Genomic DNA, 26,133 nt, shown 5'->3' on the forward strand with positions numbered 1-26,133 from the left:
TTTGTTCATTATCTATTATTTAAAGCAGAACTTACGGTGTATGTATTATGCTTAAAAGAACATTAGCCTATGTTATAACAGCTCCCTCTCCGGACAACGCCTGTTATTTCTAGTTTAAAATAATATTTAGTAGCGACCTTTGTAAATATATTATGCTACTCCAGCAGAAATAGTTTGTTAAGTGAGCAGCCAAACATTTCGGAGCCCATATACTCCTGGACAGTCACACTAGGAGGCACAAGAAATACAATAAAAATACAACAAAAAAAAAAACAATAAAAATACAACAAAAAACAATAAAAATGCAACAAAAAATACAATAAAAATACAACAAAAAACAATAAAAATACAACAAAAAAACAATAAAAATACAACAAAAAACAATAAAAATACAACAAAAAAACAATAAAAATACAACAAAAAACAATAAAAATACAACAAAAAACAATAAAAATACAACAAAAAACAATAAAAATACAACAAAAAAACAATAAAAATACAACAAAAAACAATAAAAATACAACAAAAAACAATAAAAATACAACAAAAAACAATAAAAATACAACAAAAAATACGATAAAAATACAACAAAAAATACGATAAAAATACAACAAAAAACAATAAAAATACAACAAAAAACAATAAAAATACAACAAAAAACAATAAAAATACAACAAAAAAACAATAAAAATACAACAAAAAATACGATAAAAATACAACAAAAAACAATAAAAATACAACAAAAAACAATAAAAATACAACAAAAAATACAATAAAGTACAACAAAAAATACAATAAAAGCGCCAAGGGCTCTGAATGACGGAAAGAATTAATCGAATTACGGTCGATAAACACGAACTATATACATATAGGCTTATATAGTCACAGAGAGGAAAATTCCACATTATTGATTAAATGGCACATTTCTTGTCTAGGACAAATTTGTACGAATACTCCTTCTTCCCTAGAACATGGATAGCAAACTAAAACTCTATTACCATATCACAACCAAGGCCGGCCTTAGATAATTGGAGGCCCTAGGCGAAATTAATTTGGTGTCCCCAAAGGAAATAGGAAAAAATAAACAACGAAAACATAGATTTACCCAATGTAATTTAAATCTAGTCAGGCTAGTGTACTCCAAAAATAACAAGTCTCCCTATTTCTTCTCTAAAAAGTTGTTTTGAGTCCTGTAAGAGGCACCCAAAAGTCGGAGGCTCTATGCGGCTGCCTAGTTTGCCTATGCCTTAGTCCGGTCCTGTCACAAGTTCCTCGGGGGCTGGCAAAGACCTTCCTTCAGTGAACAATACCAGATAAAAAGAAGAGGCAGACAGAGAAAGCGATGGGAAGACAACATAAAAGAATGGACAAGCCTGTTATTGAAAAAGATTTTATCCAAGGCAAAAAAAAAAGAGAGAGGAATGGAGAAAAACGGTCAACTAATCATGGACCAACGTCCAGCAAACTAAGGGATAGGTCAAGGTGAAATAATATAATACCACAAGTAAATTTGCTAAACTCGTATTTTAGTGTGTTCCGATATAGCGTGTATTGAACCGTGACCTCCGTGACGTAATTGCTGGTTGAAATAACTGTCTGTTATGAGCTGATTTGGAAAAGAAGGCGGGGCAAGTCGAGGTCAGTCCATGACATCATACAAGTGTTTGACTTCTGGATGAAAGGCTTCTTTCCAGGAGTGCTGTGTTGTCTTCCCTTTGAGTCCAGACAGATACAATGCTAATAGCCTCCCCTCCCGTCAATCAGCGCTGTGGTACGGAGGTCAAGAGTGTTGTAACAAATGTGTGAAGCTCCGTCACGGTCAACGGCACACAAAGTTTTATTTGCACGCATCCGCACACTGAGTTTGAAAACACAAACCAAAGATCAATCTCTTATGGTGGGAGACCAGTCATCCGATTTGTTACAATTATTACAGCACGGTAAGCTAAATAATTCAACACTATTTAGAACAGTGTATTTTAAAATCTAGATCTAAAAAAAAAAAGGTCTATTAGATTAATAATCTCCTTGTCTTTGAACTTTTTCATCTTATATCTTATCTTATATAATACAGACGTTACTTCAAAAAAGATGATTACGTCCTACGCGTCATGCATTCAGTCATGCATATTAACCAATGACTTAAATTCTGCCAAGTCACTGGTTTTCCTGGCTAGCTCAGGCAACCCATTCCATGCTCTAATAGCACGAGGGAAGAAGGAGTATTTGTACAAATTTGTCCTAGCATATGGTACGAGGAATGTGCCTTTATCTTTGTGTCTTTCAGAGTATTTTATTAAATTTTGTTTTAGTATTTGAAGATTAAAGAAGACTAAATACCTTATCTAAACCATATACACTTGAAATACTTCTATATCCATAATACAAAGAATAGAACTTGACTAGATCTAGAACCTATTGGTAGCTGTATTGCATTTTAGTATAAGATAAGATCCAAATGGAAATTCTGTTCGACAATTGACAACCTCAGCGTAACTATTGTAACAATAACATTATAGATGCAATTACGAAGAACATTCACACACGAAACACATACACATTCATGACCAGCGCTTTATCAATTAGACTTCTATGAACTTCTAGATCAGAGGTTCTCAACCTGTGGGTTGCGACCCCTTTGGGGGTCGATTCATGATTTGCCAGGGGTCGCCTAAGACCATTGAAAATATGGATTGAAAATATGAATTGTTATTGTCTATTCTATTGCTGTGTGTGTGTGTGGGGGGGGGGAGTCGTGGTAGAGTTGGGGATTGTAAAAAGGGGTCGCCGAGCATAAAAGGTTGAGAACCGCTGTTCTAGATGATGACATGATCTTGTAACACTCTGACGGACAGTGGGATGTATAGCTTGTACTGTTTAATATTTTAGACATATTAAACATTGTCAATAACAAGGATCATTTAATCTAGAAGTAGCCTATAATTAGATCTAATTAAAATTATTTTGGCCTCTTTAATTTTTAACTTAACTTTTTCAAGTTAAACAATTAATGTTGTTGTAATGTTGATGTGTAGTTAAAATATTCATCTTAAGAACAGTAAACAATCAGGTTATCTTTTGGGATATAGTATATGGGCCCTTAAGTGACAATGGATCATCTAATAGCAATGAGATGAATGCCTGGGCATTAGCTATGCTGCAAATAGTGATGCTAAACATCTTGCATGTTCAATCATCATACTTAAACAATATCCCAAGTATTTTTGTTTGGGTTCGAACAACAGTAAAGTTCCTCTTTCAGACCTTGTGATTTATAGGGAAGATGATGTTAAGGTCATCTGTTTCTGACCCCATGGTCATTGAGGGTGTCATGTGGCCAGCACAATGACCGTTTACTTTTTCCCAACTTTCAGGTACTCATTAGAGCTGGGTGGACTCAGAGACGCCCAAAATAAGATCCTGAAAGTAAAAATACCAGTCTTTACCAGGATTTGAGCCTGGGACACCCAGTTCAGAAGCCAGGTGGTTTACCACTCAGCCACCGCACCTCCTTGAACAACAGAGATATGAAGTATTTATTACAAAGCTTGTATCAACTCTCTGTCTGGTAAAAAAGTTTGTAGACGTGATTTCTCCCACACCCAATCTTGGTCAAGCTTAAATTTTGCACAATTATTTCTTTTACCTGACAACACAAGAATCAATATAAACAAATTAGGATTGGTAATAAATTATTTTGTTTGGTATATTGAATAAGGGAAAGAAATTGTAATTGACTGAATTATTCTGAAAAAAAAAATGGAATTCTACTTGATATCTTATATAAAAAAAATAAAAAAATCTAATTCTTTAAAATATACTGAACTGACTTTGGAGAACACACATCTGAACTTTTTAGCACAAAATAGGAATAATATTAATCTTAACAAAAACACTTTGATCAGTTCTCCTATACCCCCCCCCCCCATCTATTGTGCATAGAAGCCGAATGAATGTGTTGAGGCACTAAAACATCTGTTCAAGTTTAATTTGTTGGTAAAGAACTTCTGAATATTCCTGAAGCTAAAATTAATCTATCATAAAAAAAAAAATGATATACTAAAGATAAAACCTTAGTCATTCTCAACTATCATGAACGCTTAATTAAAAAATAAACCCAGATGATTTTATAATCAAATTATTCCACACTTTAATTTAATGTTTTAAAAAAGTTCTACAACTCTGATTTTCTTCTATGTAGGGTCATCTCTACTGACAAGAGAGAGAACGACTTGATGTCAACTTTAATCTAATGCTCGAGTCCAAACAAAAGACACATTGGATATTTTAGACATTGTTTCACTACAACTATGAAGTATACCATCCCAACAAGCAACAGTTAAAGTTAAGCCACTTAAAGATCTAAGGTGAGTCCCACTATGTCTTGGCCTCACCCTGCCTTCAAAAATTATTCGAGGCTAGAAGCACCATACCAGCTTCCAGCTTTACCTGGTTTAAGAGCACCGCAACCTCAAACCACTTTGGACTTCTATAACCCAGCTCAAATCGCAAATGGATATTACTTCTCTAATCCGTTTGCACAGTCAGTCGACAGATTGTACTCGCACTGCTCCATACCCCAACAAGTCCCGCCACCCATTTTTTTAACCCACCCTGAACCTGTACATTACCAATTAAATACTTATACACGGTTGCAGACTGCATTTTACCTCCACAATCCCCGAGTTCTATTTCATCCTCGAAAAGAGTTCCTTCCCTATCCGCCATCTTTCTACTCAGAAGGTTACACTAGTCACATGCTATTGAGCATAGACATGGTGGCAAGATTTCCTCATCTCTTCAATGCCTATAATGTCAACAGTAGTTATGCAAGTATCATAGATCTTTATAAAAATACATTATGTGAGATGGATATAAACCAACAGCTTTCTTTTATCCCTTTGAATTGTGAAATAAGTAATCCTTCAATATCTTTAAACAAAGAGCCTCCAACCAAAATTGTAGCATCAGATTCTCAAGTTACTAATGGCAGGAGAACAAATCAGTTTTTCACCAGTGGCTTAACACCACAGTCAGAATCTCAAGTCATCAGAAGGAGGAGATCACCTCAGCTTTCCAATAGCAGCACAGTTCCAGTGCACACAGATCTGCAGGAGATTGAAGGCAGAAAAACTAATCAACCATCCACCAGTAACAAGCCTTCCTCCAGCCACTTAGCATCAGTGCAGCCTTCCAGAAGCAACCAGGCATCAGTTTCGACACATTCTCAAATAGTTGGTAACCAAAGAGAAAATCAGCCTTCTAGAAACAACCATGAATCAATTTCGACACATTCTCAAGTAGTTGGTAACCAAAGAGAAAATCAGCCTTCTAGAAACAACCATGAATCAGTTTCGACACATTCTCAAGTAGTGGGTAACAAAAGAGAAAATCAGCCTTCTAGAAACAACCATGAATCAGTTTCGACACATTCTCAAGTAGTTGGTAACCAAAGAAAAAATCAGCCTTCTAGAAACAACCATGAATCAGTTTCGACACATTCTCAAGTAGTGGGTAACCAAAGAGAAAATCAGCCTTCTAGAAACAACCATGCATCAGTTTTGACACATTCTCAAGTAGTGGGTAACCAAAGAGAAAATCAGCCTTCTAGAAACAACCATGAATCAGTTTCGACACATTCTCAAGTAGTGGGTAACCAAAGAGAAAATCAGCCTTCTAGAAACAACCATGCATCAGTTTTGACACATTCTCAAGTAGTGGGTAACCAAAGAGAAAATCAGCCTTCTAGAAACAACCATGAATCAGTTTCGACACATTCTCAAGTAGTTGGTAACCAAAGAAAAAATCAGCCTTCTAGAAACAACCATGAATCAGTTTCGACACATTCTCAAGTAGTTGGTAACCAAAGAGAAAATCAGCCTTCTAGAAACAACCAAGCATCAGTTTCGACACATTCTCAAGTAGTGGGTAACCAAAGAGAAAATCAGCCTTCTAGAAAGAACCATGCATCAGTTTCGACACATTCTAAAGTAGTGGGTAACCAAAGAGAAAATCAGCCTTCTAGAAACAACCATGAATCAGTTTCGACACATTCTCAAGTAGTTGGTAACCAAAGAGAAAATCAGCCTTCTAGAAACAACCCTGAATCAGTTTCTACACATTCTCAAGTAGTTGGTAACCAAAGAGAAAATCAGCCTTCTAGAAGCAACCAAGCATCAGTTTTGACAGATTCTCAAGTGGTAGGTAACCAAACAGAAAATCAGCCTTCTAGAAGCAATAAAGCATCAGTTTTAAAACATTCTCAAGTAGTTGGTAACAAAAGACAAAATCAGCCTTCTAGAAACAACCATGAATCAGTTTCTACACATTCTCAAGTAGTTGGTAACCAAAGAGAAAATCAGCCTTCTAGAAGCAACCAAGCATCAGTTTTGACAGATTCTCAAGTGGTAGGTAACCAAACAGAAAATCAGCCTTCTAGAAGCAACAAAGCATCAGTTTTAAAACATTCTCAAGTAGTTGGTAACAAAAGACAAAATCAGCCTTCTAGAAACAACCATGAATCAGTTTTGACAGATTCTCAAGTGTTAGGTAACCAAACAGAAAATCAGCCTTCTAGAAGAAACAAGGCATCAGTCTTGACACAAACTCATGTAGCTTCTACCCAAAGAGAAAATCAGCCTTCTAGAAGCAACCAGGCAACAGTCTTGACACAAACTCATGTAGCTTCTACCCAAAGAGAAAATCATCATTCTAGAAACAACCAGGCATCAGTTTTGACAGATTCTCAAGTAGTTGGTAACCAAAGAGAAAATCAGCCTTCTAGAAACAACCAGGCAACAGTCTTGACACATTCTCAGGTAGCTTCTAATCAAAGAGAAAATCAGCTTTCCAACTGCTGTTTATCAGTGCAGCAAATCCCTCCTAAAATTAATCGCAGGAAAACTTGTCCAGTGAAAAGAAAATTAAAGGAAAATGAAGCTAAACTAAAGACACCAACCAAAAAAAGATTAAAAACGACAGAGTTGGCAGATACCACAACACCTTTATCAAGCCCAAGAGCCTCATCACAGTTTGACAATGCAAACACTGGCTTGAATGGATATAGTAAGCCAACACCGACAGAGATTCACAACTTCAACGAAAACATGAAAGCCTTACCAAATAGTCCAGCTACTACTCAGCAAATGTCACCATATCCAAACATTCTATTACAAAATGAATCAATATCAAATGAATCTTATCAGTATGGCAGTAAAGGTCTACATTCTCCCTATGGACATCCTGCTTATCAAAGCACACCTGTAAATCATTGCCAGGATAAAATGTCACACAATGCAATCAAAGTAAGGACCACACAAAGTCAATCCAACTATGAGAAATCAACAAATTTTTCCAATATAAGAAAATGTGATAATAACAATGACTATAATGTCTCAGATCTTGGTGCCAATTTTGTAGGCACTTTATCCAAAAACTTGGAAGTTTCATCAGAGCAAAGCAAACAAATGTATGCTGGATATATGCAGAGAGACTCGGCAACTGTAAATTTTTCTAGTTCAGGTCAAAGTGTCCCTAATGGCATGTCCCATCCCATGCATGAAAGAGTTAAAAGTCAGTTCTTGAATCCTGTTGAGGGTGAAAGAGTTAAAAGTCAGTTCTTGAATCCTGTTGAGGAGGAAAGAGTTAAAAGTCAGCTCTTGAATCCTATTGAGGAGGAAAGAGTTAAAAGTCAGCTCTTGCATACTGTTGAGGAGGAAAGAGTTAAAAGTCAGCTCTTGCATCCTGTTGAGAAGGAAAGAGTTAAAAGTCAGTTCTTGAACCCTGTTGAGAAAGAAAGAGTTAAAAGTCAGTTCTTGAATCCTGTTGAGAAGGAAAGAGTTAAAAGTCAGTTCTTGAATCCTGTTGAGAAGGAAAGAGTTAAAAGTCAGTTCTTGAATACTGTTGAGGAGGAAAGAGTTAAAAGTCAGCTCTTGCATGCTGTTGAGGATGAAAGAGTTAAAAGTCAGTTATTGAATACTGTTGAGATTAAAAGAGTTAAAAGTCAGCTCTTGCATCCTGTTGAGGATGAAAGAGTTAAAAGTCAGTTCTTGAATCCTGTTGAGGAGGAAAGAGTTAAAAGTCTGTTCTTGAATCCCCTTGAGAAGAAAAGAGTTAAAAGTCAGTTCTTGAATCCTGTTGAGGAGGAAAGAGTTAAAAGTCAGCTCTTTCATCCTGTTGAGGATAAAGTTGAAACATATAAACAGCCAGACATAGATCCCAATAAGATTGGGTATGATTACAATTACAATGTTGCCTTAGATCTCTCTTCCTCCAGCTCCATCAAAAGGACCAATGTTGTTCAAGCATCAGAAAGCACATCTCAAGCCAAAGACAGGTGTGAAGATGTGAAATCTTTAGTCTCTGACTTGTCATTAGTGCCCCACCTGGGTTCAAATCTTCACTTAGTCGAACAACAGCAGACAAACGATTTATCAACCATTAGTGCAGATGGTGTCCCCTGCCATGAAATAATGTCAGATAATGTCCCCTGCTATGAAGGAATGTCAGATAATGTCCCCTGCTATGAAGGAATGTCAGATAATGCCCCCTGCTATGAAGGAATGTCAGATAATGTCCCCTGCTCTGAAGGAATGTCAGATAATGTCCCCTGCGCTGAAGGAATGTCAGATAATGTCCCCTGCTCTGAAGGAATGTCAAATGATGCAGAGAGTAAAAGTGCATCTTTTCAGCCAATCACAATGGAAAGGGAGCCAGTAAAAACAGAAGAGATGGCCCCAACTGACCAGGGGCTTGAGAACGAGTCAAATAATGACAATCATCACATAATCAATGAAGTGGTTTCAGTTTCTTTGTTGGATCAAGAAGGTGTACACATCAAAGAAGATTGTATTGATTCTGGTAAAAATACAGAGCGATGCAAAGAAAATAGGAACACCAATCCCAGTATTAATAGCACTGCTGTTAGTGGTAGTCACAGAAGTCCAACACTTTGTTTAGAGAATCTTGCTTCTTGCAGTCAGGCTGGTCCAGGACAATACCATTTTACAGCTTCTCTTTTTAATGACATTCAAAACTCTTCCCTACAGTCACTTGAGAATGCCTGTCGTGACCCTCACCAACCAAGACAATCAGATTGTAACCAGCAAAGTTCTTCCAAGAACAGTAATCTGTTCACTAACCATTTCCTTCCTTATAACACAAATGAATTTGAGTGGTATAAGGGAGATAAGTTAAATTACACTGAGAACTCTCTGGCTTCTTCTGGTGACACATTCTGTAACAGCCGGAGACTGTACATTGACACACCGTATGATGACATTCAATATGATAGCCCAGAAGAAATAGAAGTCTATCCAAGGCTTATTAATGTGAACAAGACAAAGGACTGTGATATTTCATGTGATAAAATGTCTGAAAATGATTCTAAATCTAGTGTTGTCCAAATTAATTCAATAGTTTCTTGTGAAAATGATTTCATTTCAAACAATTTATCTCCGCCAACCCAAGCTAGTTGTAGCCAAGAAGAGAATGTCTTAGAGAAGACAGATCAAGTAGATGGTCAAGAAGAGATTCAAAGTTTACAAGGCACTGACTTATATCAAGACACAAATCTTCAGTGTAGCTCAGGGTCTGATAAAACAATAAGTGTTATGTCATCTACTACTAGTGATTTTGATTCTAAATGGGAGATAATTTATAGTTCAGGGGCCAGTTATAATCCTAATCACACAGAGTCTACATTATCTGCCCCATCGTACAGTACGCAGCTTTCAGCAGCACAGAGAGATAAACCGGACAATCTGACCAATGACAATAGCAAGTCTGGTGTTTACTGGCATGAGATGGAAAGGTCACCGAGCAATAATTTTGCTGCCCCATGGGATATAATGCACAATTCAGAATCTACTGTGAATCGAAATAGTCAAGTGTTTCAAGCTGCCACTGAGATTGACAACCAATCATCTCATTTAGACAATCACGAGCATCAAGGTAAATGGACTTTTATTTACTAAGACATGATTAAACATTCATCATATTAGGACATGTATAAATATTTAGGGTCTGGTCAAACTTTTTCCTGTATCCCTCTAAATTTTTACAATTTGTAATCTTAAATTATTTTTATAATGTTATTATTGCTTTAAGTTATTGTAAAATGGCCTGTTATATTAAACACGAAACACTAAAATGCCATGATAATGTAATGAATTTCATTATAATTTGGATTTTGGTCCAACTATTTATATATTTTTTTTTATTTAGCACAATTTTGATTTTTTATAGCTTAATAAAATTTTTTAACTAGAGTGGACATTTTTTTTTTACTTTTCCCCCCTCACTTATTTAAATGCAGGCAGCACGCCAATAGAAGAAAACGCCTCTGACCATCAAAGACTGGATCCTGGTAGCCAAAGCTCTGCCCCACTGAATTGTGCTATACAGTACAATTGCGGAAGAATGACTGGCCACACAAGTGCCTCAATACCAACAGGAGATCCTTCACTCATGCTTGGTAGCCAGGAGAATGCAGGTACAGAGTGGAGCAGTAATGAAGAAAGTACTCAGTTGAATCTCGTGTCGACGGTTAATTCCCGCCATGTTGATAGGGAACAAACAGAAAATCCTGTAAACTTAAAATCTGAGCCAGTTAATTATCAGACTAAAACTAGAGCTGACAATCAATGCGGTCAAGCATCTAATCAGAAAGACCAACAATGCGAAGCATTTTTTACAGGGACTTTAAGGCGACGCACTAAGTACGAAAAAAAACAGGAAGACAATAAAAATGTTAACACACCTGAAAATCAGATGAGATCAGCTTCCTTTAAACAAGTTCCATCCCTTGAGTCTGTGGATGATTGCCCACCAACTCTTGAAGATGAAAGCAAAAAGATAAATTGCCCTGCTGCAGATGATTGCCCCTTAAGTCCGCCTATTCTTGAAAATGAAAGCCTACGAACAAATGAAAGGATCGCAAATATGAGAAATGTAGGAAAAGCATGTGGCTTTAGAGACGCCGCTAGTTTGGAGAAGCCAGTTCAATTAAAAACTGAACACAGCAGCAAGCAGACAAAGTTGAACGCAAAAATTGACCCTAAAATAATGAACCAAAAGTCTATATGGAGTGACACAACCTATTTGAGCAGAGGGAAACAAATGCTCCGCAAATCCCACGAACAAACAATCACTCAACGCTACAAGTCAATAAACAAACCGAACAACAGCAGTACTTCCACCTTTAAAAATCCAGCGGTCAGTCTAAATCACAGCAAAAAAACTTTAAGTGCCTTGAAAAAACCTAGACCATTATACCAAAGTAGTTTTCAAGTATTAGATTTGAGACACACATCAAAAAGGAAAAGCTGTCTAGGTTTTATTGTAACAGAACTGAAACATTTCATGCCAGTAGATTCACAGATAAGTTTCAAGGCCCAGATAATTTATAATTTTCTGGTGATTAAACTGGAAGATATAAGCCAGCTATATAAGCCATTGGTTGCTCAAATGCTGCTCACGGCACCAAAGGGCACCGCTACAAACCAGATGTCATCCCAATCTTCTAGTTCTAGTGTTAGAATCACTGCAGTCAATGGCCCAGCTGGCAATGCTATTCCTGTGGTGACAAAATTAAGGTGTGATACCTGTGGCTTTTATTATTCCTGCGCCATGATGCAACACATCGACAGTGATAGACATCAACAGTTCACCAAAAAGCCAGGATTTTACGCCAGTTTGGACGAGCTTATTTCCACTTTGAACTCTGTAGACCAGATGGTTCAGAAACTAAAAACTCTCGGCTCTTCATTTCATGAAAACAATGGCACAACGTCTCAAGACAGCAGCTCTGAAAATAAAGAAAATGTTCTGCCTTATCAAAGTGACAATGAAAACATTGCTACCAGTAACCAAATTGTAGCAACAAGAAAGCACTGTAGTAAATACTGAAAAACCAGTTCAAAGTTCAGTTACTTGTTCCGCAAACTAGTCAAGTGATGGTTGGCCATCCACTGGATGACAACACTTTACTAATACAAGCTTCACAACTGAACTTTCGACCGACGTGCAGAAAAAGGAAAAACCCAGAAACCAGTTCAGAAGCATCTTCATCGAAACAAAGAAAAACTCCCAAGGCTAATAACAGCACAGCTCTGGAGGGGAACAACTCTAATAATACAAATCTATCTACAATATTTGAAACATGAACATGATGAATGACCAAACAGCTAATGTTACAATTAATGAAATCATAGCAGGGAATGCAGAAGGTAGCTCTAGGATAGGGAATGCAGAAGGTAGCTCTAGGATAGGGAATGTAGAAGGTAGCTCTAGGATTGAGAAATGTAAAAGATAGCTCTAGGATAGGGAATGTAAAAGGTGGCTCTTGGATATATATGGAGTATAGAAGGTAGCCCTTGGACAGGGAATGCAAAAGGTAGCTCTAGGATAGGGAATGCAGAAGGTAGCTCTTGGATATTGAGTGTAGTAGGTAGCTCTTAGACAGGGAATGCAGAATGTAGCTCTAGGACAGGGAATGCAGAAGATAGCTCTAAGTTATCGAAAGCAGGTAGAAGCTCTAGAGCAGGAATCTAGAAGATAGCTCTTGGACAGGGAATCCAGAAAGTATCTTTAGAACAGGGAATACAGTAGGTAGCTCTATAGGACAGGGAAATCATGTAGTAACTCTGACAAGGAAGGCAGAAGGCAAAACTGGGAATCTAGAAAGTAGCTCTACAACTGAGAATCCAGAAGGTAGCTCTAGAACAAGAAAGGCAAAAAGATAGCTCTAAGACAGACTCCAGAAACTAGCTGAAGGACTGGAAATCTAGGATTGGGAATTCCAAATTTAGAAAAAAATCCAATAAAGGAAAAAGAACCAATTTTGTCATCAACTATGTCAAACACTACATTAGCCCAAATTAATCCCAACATATTTCTGCAATTTTTGGAAGAAATTCAAGAAAATAGAGATTTAAAAGTATTTTTCATCTGAAAGTAGAATCTGATTTTGAAAACATTGGTGAGATAAAAGCTATTATGCTAGATTATTGTTGTGGCAATCAATATTTTCATATGGTACTTTTTGTAATGTAAGCTTCAATATATGTTTTAGTAATTGTTAAAAAAAAATATTTTTAAAGCTATTCCTTTTTCAAATTTTGTACAGCAATATTATTTATTCTTATATTATTTATTCCTATTATACAGAATATTCAGGGCTTTAAAGGCCAGCATCATGATTGTGATATAATTTTTAATACATCATTTATTTTTAAAATGCCATATTTGCAATCTATGAATGTTACACTACAAGCCATTTATGTAATTTATACACAAATCTATGTAACTTGTTTGTCGAAATGCAATATTGTACTGTAAAAAAAATCCTTGTCAAAAATAAACTTTTGTATATTTTTTAAACTCTAAATCAGATGCTTTTTTTTTATAAACATTTTATTTAAGAATTATTTCATATTTACACAATAAATGAATTGTATAGAAATACTATCAATAATAAATATGTACAATGGAATAAATATTAAACATTAGTGATATCACATTGAGACCAAATATATGCATTAAAAATAAAGCAGTTCTGATTTTAAGTTTTCAAATCTGAATATTTGTCCCATTAACCTTCCAAACTTTTAATTTCTATGAAACAATTCTTCTGAAGTAAATAATATACTGCTTTAGGATGTGTACAATAATTTTGAAATAAAATTAAATGTTTAACAAACAATAGTAGTTACTTAAATCAAGCAAAACAAGTTCTTTCACTGCATGAACAATTTTTTCCTAAAACATGCCTAAAAGGTCTAAACAGCTAACCCCTTTGTATTCCTTTGATCTGTTTTTTGATGAGATTCTGAACACAAGACATATGGTAATGATTATACAAAATCTTATCATTAAAGTAAAAAAATTTCCCTTTTCAGACCTTACATCTATAGGGCAAATGATGTAAAGGTCACTTGTTTAACAAAGGTGTCATGTGATCAACACAACCACCAACCATCTTCCCCAACTAACATTAGAGCTGGTTGGACTCAGAGGCACCCTAAAGATCCCAAAATTAAAAATACCAGTCATCTGGATTTGATCCCTGGATCCTTCAGTTTGGAAGTCAAGCCCTTTACCACTCAGCCAACATGCTTCCATCTTACCATTAGTGTAATATTTGCTTAAAAGAGATGTGACACATCCTTACATGACCTGATGGTGTGGATTCTATTTGTCACTCCTGAGAATAAGGCACTACAGGAGAAATAACAATATTGACAAAAAAAAACAGTCACTACCAATTTAAAAAATAGAAAATTAAACAGGAAGCTATTTACAATCAATAAGTTATTATGATTTCACTACTTGACACAACATGGTGAAAATTGCGGTAAAGATAAATCAACATAATTAGCACAGCCAAAATATCTCTTGTCATAGAACCTTTACACTGGGACATGTTGCAGTACCCATTCTGTTTTGGCCTAGCAAACAATATTTCTAGGCAGGACTATAAATAATTTTTTCCTCAGACATTGAGTTACATTCTGTTTGGTCCCTCTGTATTTCAATTAGGTGCACTACAATATTTTTCTGAGATCGATGCTTCCAGCCATTCGCTATTTGGTTGTGATGGCATCAAAAATTCTTCTGACACAGTTGCAGATGGCTTGAGCTTGATCCTAAAGGATGATTTCAAATGAGTAAACTAAAAATAGGACATTGGAAAAGGATATTTGTGTAATTAGGTCAATTTTATACAGACATTTCCCCAAGTACTTAAATGTGTTTTACTGACGTATTAAGTAAATTTGTTTAAATCATAATAATAATAAGGCTTGTCCTTCGAGTCCGAAGATAAATGAGGAATGCAGTAATTCCTGCGGCTTTGCAGCCCCAGCTATGACCTACATATTTTGCCACACCCAGAGCAAGCATAAATCATAAATATGAATAGCAAATAATTCTTTTTTTAAATAGCAAAAACGAATGAATGAATGAATTTGTCTTAGATCACTAAATCTATCTCAATATTTTTTTCCCTTGGGGTTAGCTTGTCTTATAAGTTTGCATTCTTAAGTGAATCATTTTTAAAATCATAGTTATGAATCTAGATCATATCAACTCTTTAATAATAATTGTTGTGTGAGACAATATCTATTCTCATGATTAAAATATTTCTAGCATGTAAAATTGTCTATCACTGAAAAAAAAAAAGAAGACATTTCAATTTATTTCCTTTACAAATGCACTGTAATGATAAATATTTGTATTCAAACCAACCACTTATCTTTGCCTTATCAACAACAAAATATAAACCTAGGTTTGCGATCCTTACCTCAGAATGACATTGGAAGATGTAACATTTACACGTGTGTTTCCCGACCTGGCCAATTTTTACAGCAATGTTTTGGTTCTTAAAGCCGTCACTGTATTGTATCAGCTGTGCTATGGTGTGCAGGGGGTGACGCTGAAGTACTTCCTGCAGAGTAAATATAGGTTCAACATCAAGTATACCTTTAAATACACGACCAAACCCAATGTTAGCTTGCATTACAGATCATTGATTCCATTGGTTTATAGTTATTTGGATGTACTGTCTTTAATGGGATGAGTTAAGAGAAAATAACACTCTAAGAAGCAAAGTTTTTCAAAAACTTTTCTTTAAAGGTCAACTGTTGGCCTTTTTTTTTCTTCTTTTAAATTACTTTTGCAAATATTTCATGGAAGACAATTATTTCCCCTTTGACAAATGAGTCGAGGATATAATGAGCCATATGCCACAATCAAGTAAGCAGCAATCTTCATATTCTCTTGAATAACCCTTGCAGTACTGCCCAGGTCAAAGTCATTCATCGGTCTTAACTGTCTCCTTCGATTTTGGGGTTTTCAAACTTTAAGTTTTCTAAGGTTACCATGGTTCACATCTTAACTCAAGACTACCTTTTGATGCTGGACAAATATCAAAACCTGTCAGTCTCAACATGTATTTAAATTTATAAAAGTATGTATTTTTTAGATTAAGTAAGTAAAAATTAAAGTTCCCTTTCAGACCTTTCAAACTATAGGGCAGATGATGTAAAGCTTTCAGACCTTTCAAACTATAGGGCAGATGATGTAAAGCTTTCAGACCTTTCAAACTATAGGGCAGATGATGTAAAGCTTTCAGACCTTTCAATCTATAGGGCAGATGATGTAAAGCTTTCAGACCTTTCAAACTATAGGGCAGATGATGTAAAGCTTTCAGACCTTTCAAACTATAGGGCAGATGATGTAAAGCTTTCAGACCTTTCAAACTATAGGGCAGATGATGTAAAGCTTTCAGACCTTTCAATCTATAGAGCAGATGATGTTAAGGTCATATTTTTCTTTGGCCAATGGTTAGGGAGGATGTCAAGTGGCCAGCACAATGACCAACCGCCTTAACTATTTGAAACTAATGTCAGGTACCCAATTTAGATTAAGTAACGAAGTATATAAACTTGAGCAATGATGAAATATTGTACAATGATTAAAAGGTTGCTGACAAATAACCACAATAAGTAACTATCATAAAGATTAGTCCAACAAAATTTGTCATTGTAGAATATTTCACATCGAGAAATCTTGCTATTACCAACCTGTCCACTCGGATCTACGACTTTAATACCATGCCGTGAGACAAACATGACAACTTTATTCTCTTCTGATGCGGCGACTTGAAGTCTACCTTCAATCTAATTTAAAGACAGAGTAGATCAATAAGGTTAACTAACTAAAGAACTTAAATTGAAAAAAAAACAAAAACAAGTATTTAGTTATGTTTAACAAAGTTAGGTAACTATAACTATATAACAAAGTTAGGTAACTATAACTATATAACAAAGTTAGGTAACTATAACTATATAACAAAGTTAGGTAACTATAACTATATAACAAAGTTAGGTAACTATAACTATATAACAAAGTTAGGTAACTATAACTATATAACAAAGTTAGGTAACTATAACTATATAACAAAGTTAGGTAACTATAACTATATAACAAAGGTTAGGTAACTATAACTATATAACAAAGGTTAGGTAACTATAACTATATAACAAAGGTTAGGTAACTATAACTATATAACAAAGGTTAGGTAACTATAACTATATAACAAAGTTAGGTAACTATAACTATATAACAAAGTTAGGTAACTATAACTATATAACAAAGTTAGGTAACTATAACAGAAAAAGGTAGATAATTATAATCAAGCCAGCTAACTATAATAAAGCTAGGTAACTATTTTGTAATTTTACAATGTGGCAAGCAGAAAAAGTTTGCCTTTAAATATAACTAAAATATTTATTCAGTTACCACATGATTTTTAAGTAACTGAAACAGTCACTTTATTATGATTAGTTTTTCTAAATGATCATTTACCTGATTTTCTTCAATAATATCAACCAACTGAGATTCAGTGTCTCTTTTCTTTGAGCTTGTCATAGTGATCTGTTCCACCAAACCCAGGTAATACACCTTAAAATGGAAACATTCCATTAATTTGTATTTTATTTATCTTTAACCTTACACCTGCTGAGTAGAATTTAGAATTACTGTTTTTTTTTACTAGGGAGGGGGTATCTAGTTGAAGGTTTTTCCGTGCTGCCTTCAGGCGCTCAGTAAACACAACTCTGCCCCAGTCGGGTGTCGAACCTCGAGCACCCTTGATAGGTAGCCAAGCCAAGCCAATTTCAAGCGCACTTGGCCTCTCGACCACGCTTCCCAAAATATATGTTAAGTTCCCCTTTCAGACCTTGTGATCTACAGGGCAGATGATGTAAAGGTCATCTGTTACTGTAGCCTATGGTTTAATGAGGGTGTCATGTGGCCAGCACAACGACCATCTGCCTTTGTTTTTCCCTACCTAGTGTCAGGTAATCATTAGAGCTAGGTGGACTCAGGCCAAAGATCCTGAAATTAAAAATCCCAGGATTCACCAGGATATAAACAAGGGACACCCGGTTTGAAAGCCAAGCAATTTACCCCTGAGTCACTGCACCTCCAGCAAACAAACACAAATATGTACTTTACCTTAAAATGTACTCTTTGATGAAGAATCTTATCAACTCTTTCCTTGTCATTTTCATTACTTGAATTACTCTGTGGGAAGACATATTTATCTAATATATACAGCAGAAAGTAAGGTATATATGTATGTATATATGTTCTGAAATCAACCCGTTTGACCAATCTTTAAATAAAACTTGGGATACAAATACATGTTCCTTAGATTTTATTTTTAGATCACGGTGGAGACTGTAATGTATGTTTAATGCCCCTCTCACAAACTTATCTAATATGATACAAAAAGAAGATGACTATGTCCTACGTGTCATGCATGGGGTCCCACTATGATTGACTATGTGACTATATTATATTTTATATAGACTTTGTAGATCTGGTATCTTACAATAAGATTAAAGATAGGCTGATAGTCAGTATTGGTATCTATATAAAGTATATAATTATAATTTATTATAATATAATAATATTTATAATATATAATAATTAATATATATTTATAATATTTCATTATTCATTATTATGATTATTTGTAGAGTACCATTTGACTATCCACTGATTCTTTACTGCCATTATGATATGGATTCGACTTAGGCAAGGGCAATTTTTTAAACATAATTAGATCTTGGTATGGATCTAAGTGGACTGCGTCACCAAAGATAATTAGATCTAGAACTATATAGAGATCTATTCTGTATACATCGAAATATTAATTCGATCAAGAAAGTAAATTTAGATCTAGGTTAGTTGGTTAGTTTACAAATAAGGAAATGGGAAATAAAAAAGTTGTGCCAAAACAAAAGACCAGTATTTTGTTTTCAAGATAAAAAGGAAAGATGCATCGATAGACCCGTTTGCTTAAAATAATTTACTTAATTGAATAAAAAAAAATTAATGAACCAAAAAAACAACAACAACAACACAAAAAGCACCAATAATTAAATGTATGTAAAAAAGAGCTAGAGTCTAGATCTAGAACTAATAAACATTGTAAACTTCAATTTATATATTTTAAACTGGCAAGTGTTGTATTTAAGAAGTAAATAATGTTTTTAAATAAATACGAGAATTATTTTATGTCGTTTAACAAGGATCTAATGTTATTTTTTTTCGTTAAACAAAAATATTTTCTTTTAAAATGGTAATTAAATAATACACATTTACTAAAATCGTATTTTAAGTTAAATTTTTTTATCTAGGTCTGTGACTTTTGTTTTGCCCGCATCTAATGTTTATACCGTCGTTAAACATGGCGTCTAAGGACCGTCGTAAGAGCGATAGAAAACTGAACAAGAAATCCGACGAAGTCAGTGTTGATAAAACAGAAGAAATTTTGACTGTTATCTCAGAAAGTATTGAGAGTCAAGTCTCTGAAGCTACTGTATCAGTGGTGGAATCAGAAAAAATTTCCAAAGAAGTAACTCCAGAACCTGTTTATGATGAACCAACTTTATCTGAACTGATAATAGAAAGGTAACTAACTAGGTTTAAAAATAGAAAGAAAACAAAACCCAGAACTAACTAATAGATTTTTATAGATCTATATTGTTAAAAATTTATAAAAAAATTTTTTTTTTAAATCCAGTCTCTGAACTATTTATTAGTTTAATATTTCAAGTAGATTCTTAAACGCTTAAACTTTATTTTTACAATTATAAATCGTTAATGATACTTAACTTTTGATGATCTAGATCTAGACTCTAGATATATGGACACAAATCTAATTTTTGAATAATTATTTAATATGAAATATCTGTTCCTCAAGTAACAGTCTTAAGCTCACTACTGTTTTTATTTTAGCTAAATGACCTACCTAATTGCACTAGTTCAGGAACAAAAGATTATTTGGAGATGATTGTATATAGAAAAAGTTTTGTTTTCACTAAGATTATGAAATTTACAATAAATGAAAAAAACAAACTTTTACAGAATCATGACATCTACAGCAGTTTACCAAATCATATTTCAAAATAAATAAATGAATATTTTTTTTTACACTTAATTTTTCCATTAAAATTATTTAAAAACGTTATTGATAAAAAATCACCAATCTATAAAATTAAATACATTACATTATTCATGATTTTTGTCTTTTCATAATTAAAAACAAGAAAAACGTACATATATTTTTCTCTAATCATAATCAATTGTGTAAATAGCTGCACTTGTGAAAAAGTTAAAGGGCTCTATCAAGGCGAAGGTGAAGCAAGATTTAAAGATGGACATACTTACAAGGTATGATAATTTACTTTTCCCTTAAACTAAAAAAAGGAATTAACAATTAAAGTCTATCAATGGTGAATAGATTTATAAACATTTAAAATATATTTTTAAAATCATAGAAACATATTTGGCTACCTTGAAACTTGTTTATTATGATGGTTACTATATTTATAATTTTTGTAAAATAAAAAAACAACTATTAAACCATTCTTTTGACCTTTTAAAAAATTGTATCGCTATCTATTGTACTTTTTTTTAGGGCCAATTCATGGATGGGCTTATGCATGGCCAAGGAGCCTATTGCTGGACAGACGGAGTTACTTATCAGGTTGTACTTTTTATCTTTGTTTTGAAATTTACAACTTTCTCACTTTCAGATCATTTACAGTAAAAAAAAAAGATGACAATTAAATTACAATTTTTTTATAGCTTGCATTACAAAACAAATGATAAACCTTGCCTTATCTTACCTTAAAATACTTGTGAATTTTGCAAGAAAAGAGTTTGAAAAAAAATCTAAAAGTAAACATAATTCAATCACATATTGAGATTATTTTAATAGAATACTCTAGTGCAGGGGTGGGCAAATTATGGAACGTGGTCCACGTGCGGCCCTCCGGAGTGTTATATTCGGCCCACAGACACCTACAGAAATTAGGTGTGCCCACAGATTATACCTATAAAAATGCAAAGGTATTAAAAATAAACAATTTTAAATGTCTATTGAAACTATAGAACTTCTGATTCTTATCACTCATGAGGAGGAGGCAAGAAACATTGTCTCTACATGTCATTCTTAAAGAAGTAAATGAAGATTATTCTTATTGACAATATTACGAAACTTTCAGTTGAAAGACAAAACCTCAGGCCAGTATTTATTCAATGCTATGAAGAAATGTGTTGAAAGAGTTTGGTTGGCTTGGAGCAAGATGGCGAGTATAACAACTCATGGAGCCCTTGATTTGAGTGAGAAAAACATTTTTAAAAATAAAAAAATAAAGAACAATATCCCAACCATAAACTATAAACGAGAAAGTTTACGCAAAGCTGCGTTGAATATTAAACAGATTATAAAGAAAAGTATCTCAGTAATCAAACCTATCAGAGCAAGGGGTCTTAACCACAGACAGTTCTGAGAAGTACTTGAAGATTTGGAAACTAAACATTCAGATGTTTGGTACACAGTAGTATTCGATGGCTTAGTATGGACTATTTACTGAGAAGAATATATGGAATCTCAAGGAAGAAACTGTTATATTCATATGAAGGACTGTGACTTTGTTACTAATATTTCTACTGAAAAGTCAAAGACAGACTTTATGTTTGACATGTGGAACATAGCTGTGGAATGTTTGCACATGAAGTGTATGTGCATGTCAAATTTTTCAAACAAAGCTTTCCCATTTCTCCAGTCAAGCAAGTGGAAACAGGTTTTGTCATTTTCTTTGCTAAATGGTGAAACTATTTCTAGTGAAATGGATTGAAAGTACAAAATAAATCTATATTCAAATACAAAAACAAAATTTAATAAAATACTCTGAAAGACACAAAGATAAAGGCACATTCCTTGTCCCATATGCTAGGACAAATTTGTACAAATGCTCCTCCTTCCCTAGTGCTATTAGAGCATGAAATGGGTTGCCTGAGCTAGCCAGGAAAACCAGTGACTTGGAGGTGGTGGAGGCTGTCCAGGCCTGAGCAGGCTATTATAGCACAGTGCAGGACAGGCCACTTTTCCTGTTGGCTCATAATTCTCTTGGCTATGGACAAATTTTGCGTGGAAGAAGAGGAAACCGTGCATCATATTTTGTTTGACTGCCCCAGACTTGCTGATCTCCGCATCGGGAAACCAAAAATTCTTGACCTGTATAGTGACATGTACGCACTATGCAAGACAGCAGGGTTTCTGTCCAGGGCTTTTGTAAGAGAGGATTTAAGCCTCTCAAGCCCTCACTCCAATGGAGTTTGATGATGATGACATGTGAATTAAAGGATATTGTGGTAAAATATGCTGGGCGTAAAGAGGTTTGCGAGGCCACAATTAGCTAGCCTATTTTTCAAAGTTGCATAATCATATATTTATATATATATATATACATATATATATGCTGCCCTCCATTCCCCAATTTGTTTTTATGTGCCCTCGGTAGAAAAAGGTTGCCCACCCCTGCTTTAGTGAAACGAAACTTTATATTTTTCCTATTGAAAAAGCTAATTACTTATCTTACTTCAGTTTATTCTTTTGACTTCCAGTACAACATTGGCTGCAACAGCACTTTGCCATTGGACTCTGGGCAATTCTCATAAAAGCTAATTACATTTTCATTTTATTTCCAAGGGGATATAAGCTGCTAGTGTAGATACTGAATCAATGAGTGAATTTAACAATGAAATTAAAAAAAAAAATTTTTTTGGATGAAGGCTAGGACCTAACAAATTATCTTGTTCATATTTTTGTTTGATATTTGTAAATAACAAAATACCATTGACTTCACAGGGGGATTTCTATGAGAATCAAATCACAGGAAAAGGAGCCTACACTTGGCCTGATGGAAGGTATATAAAAAAAAGTCAGTTAGTTAAAATGGTAATAGGTCAATTGAAATCAAACTAGAAACTCATATTTAGTCAAAAAATCATTTCACTTAATCATGTCAATGTTTGATATAAAATGTGTTGCTTTAACTAATGCCCTCGTTTCTTTCTAGCACTTATTCTGGTGATGTGCTGAAAGGCATTCGTCATGGTTTTGGAACATTTATTTGTTCTAAAGGTCGAGTCAGTTACTCCGGAGACTGGAATATGGGCCAAAAGCATGGCAAGGTAAACCTGTTCTGCATATTCAGTCTCTATAGAAATGACGGGCTCTAATATTTTTTTTTATCTTTTTAATTACAGATACTATATTATAGTTTTGCATGCCAATTCACTTATCTGGTTCATAGGTTTTCCTGACTAGAGCCATAATGCTCATAATTGTGAACATAGGCTCTTATGTAGTCACAGGAATATAACACTGACTTATCTTCTTATTTTATAGATTACAGATTCTATGTCATTTCAAGTCGTACGCATTTCATGTGTCAATCTAGCCATGCATGTTAATCAATGACTTAAACTCTGCTAAGTTGCTGGTTTTCATGGCTGATTCAGGCAACCCATTCCATTCTCTAATTGGACTAGGGAAGAAATAGTACCAATTCTAATGTTTGTTTCTGAAATTCTGATTGAAATTAGTTGATTGAAATTAATTTATTTACTTGGAATTTGAGGTCTTCATTTATTGATGCAGTTGTTATGGTGTGTCTTTTTATGTATACCTCTTGTCACCAAATATATTACAAAAATGTTTTGACTACACTTTGTGAGCTTTTATACCCAACAGGGCAATAAATAAGTTATTCATACAATCTTAATTAGGCCTAACGAGTAGGCCTACTGATAAATAAAAAAAAAATTAAACAAACCAGCCCAACTCTATATATCTACCGAACTTCCTAAAATAATATAAATATTGTGCATGCCATTTACAGGGTAGAATTGACTTTGATCCTGAGGGCAAATCGTTTTATGATGGGGACTGGGTGAATGGAATCAAACACGGCTGGGGAACCAGGCAGTATCCTTCGGGAAATATTTACATTGGCATGTGGTTCAACAACGTTCGTCATGGAGACGGAACAATGAAATGGTTGGACAGAGACCAGATATACAATGGCCAATGGGAAAATGGAATCCAGGTAAAACAGCGGTTCTCAACCTTTTAAGCTCGGCGACCCCTTTTTAGAATCCCCCACTCGGCCGCGACCCACCCCCCTCCCCACACACACAGCAAAAGAAGAATAGACAAAAACAATCCATATTTTTCGATGGTCTTAGGCGACCCCTGGCAAATCGTCAATCAACCCCCAAGGGGGTCGCGACCCACAGGTTGAGAACCCCTGAGGTAAAATAACATATTATTCAAAATCAAGTATCTTGTATCTATATTATGTATTTCAAATTTTTATCATATCTTGTCTTATAAATTACATGTTTCTTCATTCTTCTTCTTCTTCATTCTCATTTATTATGTTGGCGCATCCAGGTGACTAGACCAATATATGAGATAAACTATGCAGTGCTTTCCAAATCAGGCAGCTCTCTCTGTATTTCTCTTTCTATAGGGGTGTTTTGGGGCCATTGTCATGTATGGGCCTTTTGATAAAGAATGCAATTTTGAATGCTTGGTAAAGCACTTGGCTTCCAAACTGAGTTCATGTCCTGGTGAAGACTGGGATTTTTAATTTTGGGTTCTTTAGGGCAGAGTCCACCCAGCTCTAATGGGTACAGACACTAGTTGGAAAAAAAAGTAAAGGCGGTTAGTCATTGTGCTGATTACATGACACCCTTGTTAATTGTGGGCCACAGAAACAGATGACCTTTACAACATTATCTGTCCTATTGGCTGCGGGGTCTGAAAGGGGAACTTTACCACTTTTAATATGATGTAAATGAATTCATTATAATATTATTAAATGAATTTCACTATGATTTAAATGAATTCATTATAATATTATTAAATGAATTTCACTATTTTATATTTAAATTGTGTTGAAGCATTTCTACACACTTGTTTCACAAGTTTTTAAAAATTTTCCTTTGGAAATGAAGATAATTACAATCTAGCCCCAACCTGCTGCAGGACAGCAGGGGATGGAAGCAGTCAAGGTTTGAGCTAGGGGCAAGCTATGATGACAATTCAAAGCACTTACCACATGATCAAGAGGTGCAGTGGTTGAGTGGTAAAGCCCTTGGCTGCAGGGCCTGGATTTGAATCCTAGTTTAAGGCTGGGATATTTAATTTTGAGACCTTCAGGCCTCTCTTGAGTCCACCCAGCTCTATTGGGTACTTGACATTAGTTGGGGAAAAGTAAAGGCAGTTGGTTGTTGCGCTGGCCATATGACACCCTCATTAACTGTGGGCCATAGAAACAGATCATCTACCCTAGAGATCGCAAGGTCTCTTAGGGAACTTTACTTTTACTTTTTATCACATGTTCAGATTTGTTTCAAATAATTCTAAAATGTTTCGTTTAGGATAATTTAGATAATTATAATTGTTCCAGCTAAGTTATTTCTATCATTAAAATATAAATAGATCTGATAAGTTAAATCATTGAGTAGTAAGGGGGATAACTTTGAAATGACCTACTTTTCTTGTCACCATATAATTAACCAGGTTTTTTTCCATTGTGTGAAAAGCATGGCTTTGGACAACATATCTGGATCCTGAAACGTAAGCTCCACTCTCAGTACTCCCTCCGTAATATGTACGATGGAGAGTTCGTCAATGGGCTTAGACATGGGCAAGGGATTTTTTACTATGCCAATGGTGCCAGATATGAAGGCAGCTGGAAAGACAATATGAAGCATGGAAAGGTAATTCTAAATGTGATAACTTTTTTTTTGTAATAACTGCCCTTGTTCTATCATTCAGTAAAACATCTGTCATTGTTCTACCATTCAGTAAAATATCTGTCATTTTTCTGTCATTCAGAAAAATATCTGTCATTGTTCTATCATTCAGTAAAACATCTGCAATTGTTCTATCTTTCAGTAAAACATCTGTCATTGTTCTGTCATTCAGCAAAACATCTGTCATTGTTCTATCATTCTGTTAAACATGCATGACTAGATTGACCTAGGAACACACATAGGATGTAATCATCTTCTTTTTGAAGTAATGACTGTTTTTCATAAGATAGATAAACATCTGTCCTATCATTCAATAAAATATGTCATTGTTCTATCATTCAGTAAAACATCTGCAATTGTTCTATCATTCAGTAAAACATCTGCAATTGTTCTATCATTTAGCAAATAAAGTATAGCTTTTATATAGTGCTACTTTCATGCTTA

The 26,133-nt window shown here is 34.7% G+C and overlaps 3 protein-coding genes across 3 annotated transcripts in view; 2 read left to right on the forward strand and 1 right to left on the reverse strand.

Moving 5' to 3' along the window:
• Positions 1 to 1,762: 1,762 nt before the first annotated feature.
• LOC106058835 (uncharacterized) lies at positions 1,763 to 11,911 on the forward strand. Its single transcript, XM_056029692.1, has 3 exons — positions 1,763 to 1,940; positions 4,202 to 9,951; positions 10,316 to 11,911. Exons 2-3 carry the CDS (start codon positions 4,380 to 4,382, stop codon positions 11,905 to 11,907), a joined length of 7,164 nt encoding a protein of 2,387 aa, XP_055885667.1. The 5' UTR covers positions 1,763 to 1,940; positions 4,202 to 4,379; the 3' UTR covers positions 11,908 to 11,911.
• An 894-nt stretch (positions 11,912 to 12,805) lies between these two features.
• Positions 12,806 to 18,779, reverse strand: LOC106066529 (integrin beta-1-binding protein 1-like). The gene is made up of 6 exons (XM_056029948.1): positions 18,551 to 18,779; positions 18,019 to 18,087; positions 17,368 to 17,463; positions 16,584 to 16,679; positions 15,302 to 15,445; positions 12,806 to 14,645 (listed from the first exon to the last, which is right to left on the reverse strand). The coding sequence occupies exons 1-6, from the start codon at positions 18,623 to 18,625 to the stop codon at positions 14,583 to 14,585; spliced, it is 543 nt and encodes a 180-aa protein (XP_055885923.1). The 5' UTR covers positions 18,626 to 18,779; the 3' UTR covers positions 12,806 to 14,582.
• A 443-nt stretch (positions 18,780 to 19,222) lies between these two features.
• The window catches only part of LOC106068241 (radial spoke head 10 homolog B-like), a 28,199-nt gene continuing 21,288 nt past the window's right edge, over positions 19,223 to 26,133 (forward strand). Inside the window, exons 1-7 of the mRNA XM_056029947.1 lie at positions 19,223 to 19,482; positions 20,169 to 20,244; positions 20,492 to 20,560; positions 22,730 to 22,788; positions 22,941 to 23,055; positions 23,766 to 23,972; positions 25,477 to 25,653. Coding sequence (XP_055885922.1) covers positions 19,238 to 19,482; positions 20,169 to 20,244; positions 20,492 to 20,560; positions 22,730 to 22,788; positions 22,941 to 23,055; positions 23,766 to 23,972; positions 25,477 to 25,653 — 948 coding nt within the window. The 5' untranslated portion in view covers positions 19,223 to 19,237. The remainder of the gene's footprint in view (positions 19,483 to 20,168; positions 20,245 to 20,491; positions 20,561 to 22,729; positions 22,789 to 22,940; positions 23,056 to 23,765; positions 23,973 to 25,476; positions 25,654 to 26,133) is intronic.

This window comes from Biomphalaria glabrata, chromosome 5, assembly GCF_947242115.1.
Source record: "Biomphalaria glabrata chromosome 5, xgBioGlab47.1, whole genome shotgun sequence".
NCBI lineage: Eukaryota > Metazoa > Mollusca > Gastropoda > Planorbidae > Biomphalaria > Biomphalaria glabrata.